The 13,451-nt window shown below is 47.7% G+C and overlaps 1 protein-coding gene across 2 annotated transcripts in view; it reads left to right on the forward strand.

Annotated features, from left to right (window-relative positions):
* PRPF3 (pre-mRNA processing factor 3) overlaps positions 1-13,451 on the forward strand; it is an 89,410-nt gene that overhangs the window by 24,166 nt on the left and 51,793 nt on the right. For both annotated transcript variants that reach the window (XM_073567220.1, XM_073567221.1), the window contains exons 2-13: positions 1,390-1,566; positions 1,653-1,783; positions 1,860-2,003; positions 2,270-2,350; positions 2,741-2,961; positions 3,057-3,363; positions 3,460-3,626; positions 3,697-3,779; positions 4,268-4,411; positions 10,377-10,476; positions 10,627-10,740; positions 11,639-11,757. In XM_073567220.1, the coding sequence (XP_073423321.1) occupies positions 1,422-1,566; positions 1,653-1,783; positions 1,860-2,003; positions 2,270-2,350; positions 2,741-2,961; positions 3,057-3,363; positions 3,460-3,626; positions 3,697-3,779; positions 4,268-4,411; positions 10,377-10,476; positions 10,627-10,740; positions 11,639-11,757 (1,756 nt within the window). In that variant the 5' untranslated portion in view covers positions 1,390-1,421. The remainder of the gene's footprint in view (positions 1-1,389; positions 1,567-1,652; positions 1,784-1,859; positions 2,004-2,269; positions 2,351-2,740; positions 2,962-3,056; positions 3,364-3,459; positions 3,627-3,696; positions 3,780-4,267; positions 4,412-10,376; positions 10,477-10,626; positions 10,741-11,638; positions 11,758-13,451) is intronic.

Genomic DNA, 13,451 nt, shown 5'->3' on the forward strand with positions numbered 1-13,451 from the left:
TGATTATGGCAGTGGTGTCTGGCACATGGATATGGTGGTCTGTATACGCCTAATGGGGCATGTCGTTATCAGCGATACACAATCACCTGCGTATGGCTGTGGTGTCTGACACATTGATGTGGTGGTCCGTATTGGCCTAATGGGGCATGTCATTATAAGTGATACACAATCACCTGATTATGGCAGTGGTGGTCTGTCTAGGCCTAATGGGGCATGTCATTATCAGGGATACACAATCACCTGCATATGGCGGTGATGTCTGACACATGAATATGGTGGTCTGTATAGGCCTAACGGGGCATGTCGTTATCAGCGATACACAATCACCTGCGTATGGCGGTGGTGTCTGACACATTGATGTGGTGGTCCGTATTGGCCTAATGGGGCATGACATTGAGTGATACACAATCACCTGATTATGGCAGTGGTGTCTGGCACATGGATATGGTGGTCTGTATAGGCCTAATGGGGCATGTCGTTATCAGCGATACACAATCACCTGCGTATGGCGGTGGTGTCTGACACATTGATGTGGTGGTCCGTATTGGCCTAATGGGGCATGACATTATCAGTGATACACAATCACCTGATTATGGCAGTGGTGTCTGACACATTGATATGGTGGTCCGTATTGGCCTAATGGGGCATGACATTATCAGTGATACACAATCACCTGATTATGGCAGTGGTGTCTGACACATGGATATGGTGGTCTGTATAGGCCTAACGGGAGATGTCGTTATCAGCAATACACAATCACCTGCGTATGGCAGTGGTGTCTGACACATTGATGTGGTGGTCCGTATTGGCCTAATGGGGCATGACATTATGCGTGATACACAATCACCTGATTATGGCAGTGGTGTCTGACACATTGATGTGGTGGTCCGTATTGGCCTAATGGGGCATGACATTATGCGTGATACACAATCACCTGATTATTGGCAGTGGTGTCTGGCACATGGAATGTGGTGGTCCATTTTTTTTTTTTCTACATTTTAGGGAGTTTGTAATTGTTCGAACGCTTATACTATTTACAGCAATGCTACAGTATTGCATTGGAGAAGGATATCACATTTTTTTTTCTATGCAGCACAGGAAGGATGGACAAGATGTTGGTTATGGGGGCCTACCAGCAGATTATGGGGCTACAAGCAGCTTCCTCGGTTGCACCAGCAATGACATACTTTAAATGCCGTTGTCGGAGAATGACGTCAGCATTTAAGTGGTTAAGCAGCAGATATCGGAGCCCATTCTGGTTGCTGCAGATTTTGGCTGGAGTATGCAGGAAGCAGAGGCGGTAATCAATCAGTAAAATCGCAATACGCCTAAGTGATTCACTTCACTACACCCATGATGAATAACATGGATGCCTTCTGTCTGTTTCAGCTGTGGGATAAGAGCGTCCACCCCGGGTAACAATGTCTCTCTCAAGGCGGGAACTTGATGACCTAAAGCCATGGATAGAGAAAACCGTGAAGGGAGTGCTAGGCTTCTCCGAGCCCACCGTTGTCACTGCCGCCCTAAACTGCGTGGGAAAGGGCATGGACAAGAAGAAGGCTGCAGGTAAGGGGGTCCTGACTGATATGTACGATAACACATAGGAGTGGGGGTGTTTTAAAGGGGTTTTCTTTGTTGCCGTGTTTATTTAGATCACCTGAAGCCATTTCTAGATGACTCCACATTGCGATTTGTCGACAAGCTTTATGATGTCGTCAGGGAAAGTCGAGGTTCCCGACACTCCAGATCCAGCAGCGACAAAAGCAGAAAACGGGAAATTAAGGTGAGCGTCCTCCTTGGTGAATGCCGAGCTTGACCCCTAACAGCCATCCTTACTACAACTTCCCTTTCCCCATTAGGAAGTGTTCGGGGATGATCCGGATCTGTCAAAAGACTCTTCTAACTCGAAGAAAAAGCGTGTCCCTCGCTTTGAAGAAGTTGAAGAGCCAGAGGTGATCCCCGGTCCCCCTACTGAGAGCCCGGGCATGCTGACCAAGTTGCAGGTAGTTAATTTTTTTTATATATATATTCATCACGCGATTGCACCGACTTCTAGGCAGAGGATACTCGTCACACTTTGATATTGGTATGGGGATGACGTATCCAATACGTTTACAAGGAGATGGGACAGAGTTTGGCACAATCCGTATTCAACACGGCTGTGTTACCCTTCATCTGCCTCCCTTTGTGACGGGGTTCGTAGATGACTCTGTTGTCTGGCAAATGCTTTTCTGGGACGTAAAATAATATGCAAATTTTGTTTTTATAGATTAAGCAGATGATGGAAGCTGCCACCCGCCAGATAGAGGAGAGGAAAAAACAGCTGAGCTTCGTCAGTCCTCCTCCTGTGGTACGGTATACAGCATCTATCCTTATTAAGTAAAAAAAAACAAAACTTCTCCATAATAGCATTGTTCCAGTTTTCCTAAATTGTCAGGGTTTTTTTTTGTTTGTTTTTTAACTGCACACACACTACTTAGTCTGTGTCACCGCCAGGGGGTGTTTCATAAACCAGTCCTGGGCCAAATTCAGGCTTCCATGAAACATGGCCCAAGTACGGAATATGATGTCTGTACTAGCCCGAAATTAACAGCTTCACAGTAATATGAGGCTGTTGAGTTCAGGTTAAGAGACCCGTTACGGGTGCAGACTCGGTCAGTCTGAATTCGGCCTTAGTTGTTTCGGTAAGAGCCTTCAGTTGTTTTACCATCTGTGTTTTTTGTTTTTTAAACTTATACAGTCGTCTAAAGTTTCCTCCCCGCAATCCGACCGATCGTCCATCGGGAACACGATCCAGCCTTCCCAGGCTGCCACTTTCATGAACGATGCCATAGAGAAGGCTCGAAAAGCTGCCGAGCTTCAAGCAAGGATTCAAGCTCAGCTCGCCCTAAAGCCAGGGCTTATAGGGACTACAAACATGGTTGGACTGGCCAACCTTCACGCCATGGGAATTGCCCCTCCGTGAGTATGCGGCCATGTTGCATTTTGCAGATTTTCTTTCTTGAATAAATTTGTGAGGTGACTTAAAAACTTTTTTGTTCTTGGTTTTCTTTTAGGAAAGTTGAGCTGAAGGACCAGACGAAACCCACTCCTCTTATCCTGGACGACCAGGGTCGCACGGTAGACGCCACAGGGAAAGAGATCGAACTGACACATCGCATGCCCACACTGAAAGCCAACATCCGAGCAGTGAAAAGGGAGCAGTTCAAGCAACAGCTGAAGGAAAAGCCCTCAGAGGATTTGGAGTCCAACACTTTCTTCGACCCCCGCGTGTCCATTGCCCCCGCACAACGGACAAAACGTTCCTTCAAGTTCCACGACAAGGGGAAATTTGAGAAAATTGCTCAAAGATTAAGGACAAAGGTGCCACCTTCTTTTTTAGACTTTAGAGAGAGGATTTGTCCCTCTGTATCTGGTTGTGATTTCTGTATTAATAAAGATAATTGTGTTACTAATTAGGCTCAGCTGGAAAAGCTACAAGCTGAAATATCGCAAGCAGCCAAGAAAACCGGCATCCAGACCACCACCCGACTGGCACTTATCGCCCCCAAAAAAGAGATCCGGGAAGGAGAAATACCTGATTTTGAGTGGTGGGACTCCTTCATTCTTCCCAATGGAATTGACCTGTGAGTATGGTTTCCTGTTACTTCTGCTATCCCATCCTTGGCCATGATAATAACGTTCTTCTTCATCCAGGAGACCAGAAGCCTTAGAGGTACGGGAAGAATTCCATGGGATCACCAATCTAGTGGAGCACCCGGCTCAACTCAGCCCTCCAGGTAAAGGACAAACGTGTGTCTTCCCCCAATAATCTCTAGATGTTAATGGGCCGCCATGGCAGCTGTGGGCATGCTGGCGGCCCCCTTTGACCACCACCTTGGTACTCCTGTCAAGCTTTTCATTTTTACTAAATAATCAAGTATTGCAGTATTTGTTAATACGAGATGTCAACTACTATTGTAGGTTGATTTCCCCTAGTAAAATAAATAAATATTAATGAAAAAAATAAATATTAAAAAAAATAATCGAGTAAGGAAATTCAATATTTCAAAAAAATGAAAGGCATTATATGGAAAGAGTCTTAACAGAATAGCAGTAGACCTATATGGATCTCATAGTATGGGGTCCTTTGCTATGTTGGGAGTAACGAAGTGTCAGCGACTCACCCCCTGGACCTAGCTCAAGGATCTGCATGTTGGAGCTGTTATATTTTTTTTTTTCGTTTATGATTTTAAATGCTCATTTTGATTTTTTTTCTTTCATTTAGTTGACAGAGACGCACCAGTGACACTTGGGATTTATCTCACTCAAAAAGAACAGAAGAAGCTGCGGCGTCAGACAAGAAGAGAAGCACAGAAGGAACTGCAGGAGAAAGTGCGATTAGGACTAATGCCGCCGCCCGAGCCTAAAGGTAGGGACACGTCCCCTGATTTGTTTCTTTAATGAATATTGTCATCCTTCGCTCACGGTTTCCTGAAGGTAATTCTGCCTGAGGAGGGGAGCATGGTGGGAGTATGAGATGCACTGTAACATTTCTACCAACTGGGAATTAGTTTTTTCTCTATCGCCTTATTGGGGGACACAGAAACCATGGGTGTATGCTGCTGTCACTAGGAGGCTGACACTATATGCAGAAAAAAGTTAGCTCCTCCTCCGCAGTGTATACCCCACCGACAGGAAGTAGGATGATCAGTTTAGCTTAGTGTCAGTAGGAGGTGGACACGGGTCTTTCATTAGACCCTTATCTACCTCAATGTGCGTCGTTCCTTTTCAGGTACCAGGAGGGATACAGTGTGAAAGGTCACAACTGTACTCCCACAAAGAGACTATGAGTACGGCATGTACTGCCACCCTGTATCCTCATATGTCTAGCCGGCAGGACCCAAACCCCTAGCACAGAAGCGTGCTTAGGTGATCCAGACCTGGTCCTGGCCCTTCGTCTCCCACCTACTCGCCCACCAGAGCCTGTTAGTTGGATGAGACGTGACGTCCTGCAACAGGTTTCCGGACGTCTGACACCACAGGGAAAGAGGTAAACGTGAGAAGATAGGTAAAGAAGAGGAAAGCCCTCCCCTATCCCGGGCTGCTCTCCGGCCGCTCATGTGGGGAGCTTATTCCCTGCCGAGGTTGGCAATTCCCTCACCTTTTCTCGCTGAGTGCTGTGTGCTCCAGGCTTCCCTCAGCTGGTTCCCTATTCAGCAGTATAGGCGACGGTGGGCAGCAGCCTGCTCTCCTTGGCGCGGGGCTCCCGCCCCTCCGCTTCCCCCCCGCACCCTACTACCTTTCTGGGAGGATCCAGGGGATAGTTCCAGATTTTTTCGGGCCTCCCCCCCCGCCCCATCGGCAGTCTCCTGGGTCTAATCTAGGCCCCGGCTTCAATTGCGGCCTAGTCCGCGGTAGCCCCGCCCCCCCGTCCTCTCGTTTCGGGCGGGCTTTTTCCCGCCGTCTCCCCTCAGCCGCTCCCTGCTCCTGGTGCAAGCTCCGCCCTCCGGGCGGCTTCCCTTGTGGTGCAGAGAGTATTTCCTCGCCACCATCTTACTGCACCCAGAGCGGTCGTTAGCTCCGCCCCCGTTTACGCTGTGCAGAGTGGAGTTTTGCACAGTGCGACCTTTCTAACGCGGGCAGGTGGGGGCTCTGAGCGGCCATATGGATGTGAGTACTGGGGATGACTATATCCTGCCTGCGGGCAGCGCGGTCCTCGTCACCGCACAGTTTTGCTCTCACTTGCAAAATGTGATATGTCTTGAAGCCGTTATTCTGCTCGGCATCCACCACAGCGGTCGTATTTTCCCAGCGTGGGTCACAGTTAGTATCTTCACCAGACAGGACCAACTGTTTCCTACCTAGCTCCCTTCAGCCGAATCAGGGACATTGCGGAGTATAAGCCCCTCATAGAATAATTAAGCAGGGCCACACTTTCCGTAGGTACGGTGTCGGAGCAGAGAATCCATCTTAGCAATTGCCTCTCATGTGATAGGCGCTATAGTCGTACAGTCTCTGGAGCAGTACAGCCACTAACGTAATGGTTTTCTGGAGCCGTACAGTCTCTGAAGTAATTGTACACTAGAACTGTACAGTCACTGCCGTAATAGTACTCTGGAGTCGTGTAATTTACTGGCGTAAATGTAATCTTCTGCCGCACAGCCTCTAGTACATCAGTATGTCTGGTGTCATGGCACACAGAGCCTTGTAGAGCCACGCTGCTGTCTTGTGTGTTTGACGCATGGCGTTGATCTGGTAGAAGGTTTCACTCGCACGTTTTCCTCTCATTCTGTCTCGGCTGTTGGGTTTTTCGGCCATTGCACATATGTGCCTTGATTTCAGCAGAGCACCACTCAGCCATTGCTTCACACATAAAGGTGCTGGAGCCCTGGCATAGCATCTGCTCCCACATCTACTGCCCACAGGCACTCTCCCTTCCCTTTTTCTGCAGCCCCCTCCGGACGCTGGCTTCATACCGCTCTAAGCAGATCAATGTGCGGCTTCTATCTATTCACGTCTACAGTGTTTAGGCCGGCCTTCCAGCTGGATAGAAGTCCGTGTTACCCAGCAATTGTCCGCTATGGTTCAGTGGATAAAGAAGCTGACCACAGCTCGCAGGTCCAGAAGTTGGAACCATAGCACACAACAGAGAGTAGAGTTAGCCTCTTTCTGATCCCAGGCCTACGGTTCTACCGTCAGAAGAATTGTCTGGTCAGACTCTTTTACTACAGACTTCGTGGTATGGCTTACTACACGTGAAGTCGTTATTCTATCTGAGGTCGTCAGGTATCCAGACCTAGACCGCAACACAGATGCCGTTCTTCTGCCTAATGCTGTGAGGTATTCAGACCTAGACAGCTACACAGAAGCCGTTATTCTGTCTAATGCCGTCAGGTATCCAGACCTAGACCGCAACACAGAAGCCGTTATTCTGCCTAATGCCGTCAGGTATCCAGGCCTAGAACGCACCGCAGCACAGAAAGGGCTGTCTCCTATACCCTTCTCCGGGTTCTCTCCACGCTGATTTGTTCACAGGATACTTAGAGCCGATTGCAGCTGTGCTATATCCGCTATACAGGCTTCAAAAGCACCACCTACCAGGTACAGTAGTTCGAACAGCCGTATTACGGTGGAGACGTGCCCGAAGTTCACTGCTTCAGTGGTACTGGTGTTCGGTACCGTATTCAGGTGAGTTAGATGCTCTAACCTTCAAGTTTCTCGCGTTCTATTGCAGTAGTATTCTATCCCTTATTGAGTACTTGGATGGGCCTCTACCAGACATGTTTGTCAATACATGCCGCCTTTCTGGTAACTCAAACGTACCCGAGGTCCATCTACTACACCGGTCCGGTTCCACTGTCTCATTTTCAGGTGAGTCAGGAGCGTCCTCTCTCGCGTTCCTCGGTGTCTTTTGCAGCCTTTGCCTAAGCTCCCGTCTAATCACCACTCGGGGTGAGGTGCCGGCATTTATTGCGCCTGACGGGCTGCAGCTGCGGTTACAGGCCGCTTCCAGGTGAGTGAAACACACCTTTCAGAGGCATATTTCATTTTTAATAACATCTGTGGTTTGTTAACAGTTAAACGTAAGCATTACCATGTTCAGACGGAGCAGATCTCTGTACCACAGAGCGGATCTCGGTAGCAACATAACTAGATACTCCACCTTCAGGTGGGTCACACACTCTCGTGTCAGGTACGGTTGATCGCGATTTGTCTGCGGCATGCTCTGGACCCTAAGTGTTACGCCTATCTTTATGTTTGGCCAATAGTAGTTTACAGGTCCTAGTCTGTCCTAAGGGCCTTCAAGCTACCACAATGCCTAAGCTACTTATCTGTCAGAACTTACCTATTCTTTCTTACAGACGCCAGGTAAAGCCTCCGGCAGTGCAGACATGGGACTTCTGACCGTGACGGGAAAGAGTATCCCACCTCAGACAGGAGTGGGATCTGACTCTGCGCAAGCATCAACCAGGGTAAAAGCTGCTCCAGTCTTGGATCCAAGGATAAGTCTGGTGATAACGCGTTTCTTCCGTCAGCTACAATTGTATCTTTTCCATGTTATCCTCGAGCGCTTCTTGTCCTAGACTTGGGCAAGCGGGTCTACACACCGCAATTCCCTCCCTGCTCCAGAGGGTCCAGTATGGATTCGGTCGTTTACTTCGTCATACGGATTGACCTGCCTTTCGTCAGCCTAGTTGTCTTCGGGTGTCTATTTAATCTACCTAGAGCCAACCTTCCTTACACATGGACGTTCCTTGCTCGACTAATCCAGCTGTACTAGTTTTCCATATCCACCCTCATCCCTGTAGGTTGAGTTATCTTCCTTTTGATCTCAGTCTGCAAGATCATCCAGTAGTCTTCGTTCTACCGGCTTAGTCGAGCAATCAATTGTCTCTCCATAGCCATCCTGAGCCAACATCGCGGCGATGGGATCCAGGTTATCCCCAGGTTCCATTCAGTACGTTTTCAGTGTTCGACTCTTTAGCAGGTTCTCAGTGCCCTGCTCTCAGGTCTTGCCATTTTCTCACAGAACGGATTTCAACCGTTTCCAAACAAGGGGACGCCTCGGTATATCTCTTTTCTCACGAGCGTTTTGCAAACTAGACTACTTCTGCGACTACGAACCCTCCTGTTCCAAGTCTTCTTCTACGGTCCTTCCTCTCTCAGAAGTGCATCCCTCAGGGATACCAATGGCGAATTCACACAGTAGTTGGCAAGGTCAACCTTCAAACCACCCGCTGCTATATCGTGACCTGCCTTAGTCTCAACCCGTGTTGCAAGGTTCTATAGACAAGTGGCCTAGCTTGCTCATCAGAGCATTCTTCCTGGAGGCCGGTCGGAAGATATGACCGGCTTCACTGTCCAAAAGATTTTTCTTGCATAGGGACCTTGGTTTTCGCCTAATCGTTCCCATCTAGGGGTCCATTTGGCTTTCAGTTTCACACCAACTTCCGCTCCTTCTGGGTGGCTCCAACAGGCCAAATTATTGAGAGGGTCACCGGAAGGACAAGCGCTCTCCTTTCTCAGGCTGCACCCTGTCGTTCTTCAGCGCATTTTCCTCAGCGTGCCTTTTCGGGATCTAGGATTGAGTTCATCCTGGTTTTTCTCAGGAAGAACATTTTTCTTCGTTCAGCATTTGCCTCCTGTGAATCGTATGTTTTTTTTTTTCCCATGAAGCTCTTATCCAGGTTCTGATTTCTTCAGGGCTTTGGCGATTTCTGCTTTGCAACGGACGGGTGCATTTTCCTTTCAGTTGGTAGCCTTCCCTTTTCAGGCTCTCCACCACTCCTAGGGTCTCACAGACTCTGTACCAGCTGTGGTGATCTTCCTGTGGATCAGTGGTCCACTCTCCATCATTCTGGATTCCCTTTCTTTCGTCCTCCTCAGATTTTCCTTTGTGTCACTCTCTCATCGGGCTACCTGGCCACAGCAACGATACTTATCAAGCTCAGGCTTGAAGTATAGAGCTCCTCTGGCCTCCAGGTCAGCGTTGGATCGCGGAATCCTCTGGTCGACATTAGTAGGGTTGCTGGCTCAGGAAGGACTGCGTTCTTTTCAGTACGACGCACCCTGCCTAGGCAGTGGGTGTCCTCCCAGCGGTACTCTTTGGGCCTTCGTCTGGCACCTCTGCAGTGCAATGATATGTCCTCCACAGGTCCATAAGGTTTTTCACAACCCATGCCTAGCTTCGGCAAGTGCCGGTCGGGGTAAAGAAGACCTCGCAGGTGACCTTGCAGGTGACGAGGGTGACTCCCTCGTCCTGATGGAGTTATTTGCTGTTCCCTCCCCTTGAGGACTTCTTTGGGACGTCCCATGGTTTCTGTGTCCCCCAATAAGGCGATAGAGAAAACAGGATTTTTAGTTGCTTACTGTAAAATCTGTTTCTCTGAGCCTTCATTGGGGGACACCGCACCCTCCCAAGTTAAACAGCTCGGTTTACTGTATAATATTGTTACAGTGTGGATTTCTGTTTTCTGTGGTTTTTATCTAATTTACAGATTGCTTCTACTGCTTTCTCACTAACTGATCATCCTACTTCCTGTCGGTGGGGTGTACACTGCGGAGGAGGAGCTAACTTTTTTCTGCATAGTGTCAGCCTCCTAGTGGCAGCAGCATACACCCATGGTTTCTCGTCCCCCAATGAAGGCTCAGAGAAACAGATTTTACGGTAAGCAACTAAAAATCCTGTTATTCTCCGTTTTTCACTACATTATATGGTAAAATTAATTGTGGCATTCAAAAATACAACTCGTCCTGCAAAAAACAAGGACTTGTACGTCTTTGCTGACGGAAAAATAAAAATGTGACTCTTGGAAGGAGAGGAGGTAAAAATAAAAACAAAAAATGAAGGGATTAACGCTCCTAATGGTTTGTCTTCCCTTTCTTTCTCTTAGTGCGAATATCAAACTTAATGCGAGTGTTGGGCACGGAGGCGATACAGGACCCCACAAAAGTAGAGGCCCACGTGCGGGCGCAGATGGCAAAACGCCAGAAGTAAGTATTTTGAAAAATCATCCTTTGCTGCTGTAGGACTTCACATTGTTTCCGTATCTTTGACTGAATGTCCCATGGGTCGGCCATACGATGAGTGAGGCAGCGAGGCACCATTTTCATTAGGATTTGATAGGACTTTTTTCTTTTCAGGGCCCATGAAGAGGCAAATGCGGCCAGAAAACTGACAAACGAGCAGAGGAAGGAGAAGAAAGTGAAAAAGTTAAAGGAAGACATCACACAAGGGGTCCACGTGGCTGTATATAGGTAATGGCCATGCGGCTCCTTGGTGGACTTCCATATTGAGGGAACACATTGCATGAGCCGTCCCCTTATCATAACAGAGTCACCTGAACATATCTGCAGAATATAGGAAAAATGAGCACAAAGGGGTCTGACCAAGTTTTAAAGTTATTCCCTATCCTAAAAATATTGGCATGGATGGCTTCCTAGTTTTTGGGCGTCTGATCGCTGAGATCTCCACCGATCCTGAGAATCGGGGATCTGAATGGTGTTCGATCATGTGCACCTCTGCCCCATTCATTCTCCATGGGCTACCATATAACCAAGCGTCCAATGGGCTCCCTTTTAAAAAATGAATGGAGCAGAACTGCACTAGATCGACCACTGCTACATTCGCACCATGCTCTCCAGAGCCCGATTCTTTGGATTAGTACGGATTCCAGCAGTCAGGGAGTTAAATCCAACCCTATGGATAGGTGATAACTTAAAAAGTTGGAGCAATCTCTATAGATGGGGGCCCCAAGTTGCTATGAGAGCTTTTGGTGCACCACAATTACGATGTCAAGAAGGAAATTGCAAAGGACGCCCCATCGGCAGCACCCCACCTAAGTGCTGATGTTGAAGAAAGACTGCAGCAGTAGCTGCAGCTGGTAGAAGCAAGTGCCATCTGTATAACACGGCCTGCACCAGCTTGGTATGGAGCAGGTTCAGTCCATCCACATATGTATGTGCTGTGCTCAGAAGGGGTTCAAGTACTTCTTCATAAAGCGGGACTACTGCTCTTTTAAATTTGGTGTAACTTTTTTTTTTCCTTCTTTGAGGGGTTTCTGTTGTGGTTGGTCTAAGTGGTCTTCCATGGCCACTATTTGTTCTCTCTCTGTTATAATTATTATTTTTAATTTTTGCATATTTTTTTTCTCAGTATTCGCAATTTAACCAATCCATCGAAAAAATTCAAGATTGAAGCTAATGCCAACCAGTTGTACCTGACAGGAGTAGTTGTATTACACAGAGATGTGAATGTGGTGGTAGTGGAAGGAGGTAAGTGATGGGTGGATAGGTTTATTCTGAGCGCCTGCAGTCACCACTAGGTGGAGCTCTTTGCCTGTTGAGTTACACAACACTCTCTAACCCCTTAAGGACCGCTGATGTGCCTTTTAACGGCGTTGAGCAATAAGAGTATAGCGCCACCTGGTGGCTATCTCCCGCTGGTGTCAACTGTATATGACATCTGACACCCTACAGTATCAGACTCTGATGGTTTTGTGATCGATCATTGCCGATTAACCCCTGTAAATACTGCTGTCAATCACGACAGTGCTATTTAAGTTGTTGCAAGTTGTTGTCTTCTAATCCCCTTAGTAACCATCGGACCAAAGCAATGAGAATATATGTCGCTCAAGAGCCCAAAATAATATATATAATTAGCTGAAGAGCCCGGCGTTGCCCGGGCATAGTAACTAACTGCCGTTCCACTCTCCCCGAAGCCCAGCTCTCCATCCACCGTCATGCTTTCTCCTTCCGCAACCCCAATCTCCAATCGCAGTCCCACATTCTCCCTCAGCAGCCCCTGTCTCCACTGGTCGTCCCCCTCTCTCCCTCTGCAGCCCCGCTCTCCACTCGCTGTCTCCCTCTCTTGCTCCACAGCCCCTCTCTCTTGCTCCACAGCCCCGCTCTCTTGCGCCACAGCCCCGCTCTCTCCCTCCTTTCTCATTCTTGGGTCCTCCACCAGAGGCCAGGGAGTTTGAGGGTTCTGCGCAGGATCTTAGTTGTTCCCTGTATTGCGATTTTCTGGACAGAGAGCTCAGATGTTGCTCGGGTGATCTGTTGTAGCAATTTTACCAACTTGGGGGCACTGCTCAAAGTGCTCCTATCACCACTGGAATCACTGTTGCCTTCACCTTCCATATCTTCTCCAGTTCTCCTTTGAGGCCATGGTATTTCTCCAGCTTCTCATATTCCTTCTTTCTGAAGTTGCTGTCACTTGGCACTGCCACATCTATTATCATTGCTGTCTTCTGATCCTTGTCTACTATCACAATGTCTGGTTGGTTAGCCAACACCTGCTTATCTGTCTGGATCTTGAAGTCCCACAGGATTTTAGCCCTTTCATTCTCCACCACTTTTGCCGTGTCTGCAACAACCTTGCATATAAAACCAATTCATTAGTTAACCCTTGCAGTGAACACTGTAAAAAAATAACGAGGCAAAAAGCAATGCTTTATCATACCACCGAACAAAAAGTGGAATAAAACCTGATAAAGACAAATGTTAATAAAAATGGCACAGCTGAAAACTTCATCATGTCCCACAAAAACAAGCCACCAATACAACTCCATCAGCCAAAAAATAAGAAAGTTATAGCTCTCAGAATAAAGCCTTGCAAAAATATTTTTTTCTATAAAAGTTTGTATTGTGTAAAAGCACCAAACCTTAAAAAGATATGAGATATCGCTGTAATTGTACTGACCCGAACAATAAGGGTATGTGCACACATTGCAGATTAGCCCGCGTAATTTTCTGCAGAGAATCCTCACCTCTTGGCAGAAAACACATGGCAATACGCGTGCAGATTTCATCCGGAATTGATGCGGATTTTAATGCGTTTTTGCTGTGCGGATTTGTATAGAGAGAGAATATATGTGCCAGACTGAAAACGCTGCTGCGGATCCACAAAAAGAATTGACTTGCTGTAGAAAAAAAACCGCTCCAAATCTGCACGGATTTTTCCGCAG

The sequence above is a fragment of the Dendrobates tinctorius genome, unplaced genomic scaffold, assembly GCF_039654945.1.
Source record: "Dendrobates tinctorius isolate UK_male_01 unplaced genomic scaffold, ASM3965494v1 ptg000019l, whole genome shotgun sequence".
Classification (NCBI taxonomy): domain Eukaryota; kingdom Metazoa; phylum Chordata; class Amphibia; order Anura; family Dendrobatidae; genus Dendrobates; species Dendrobates tinctorius.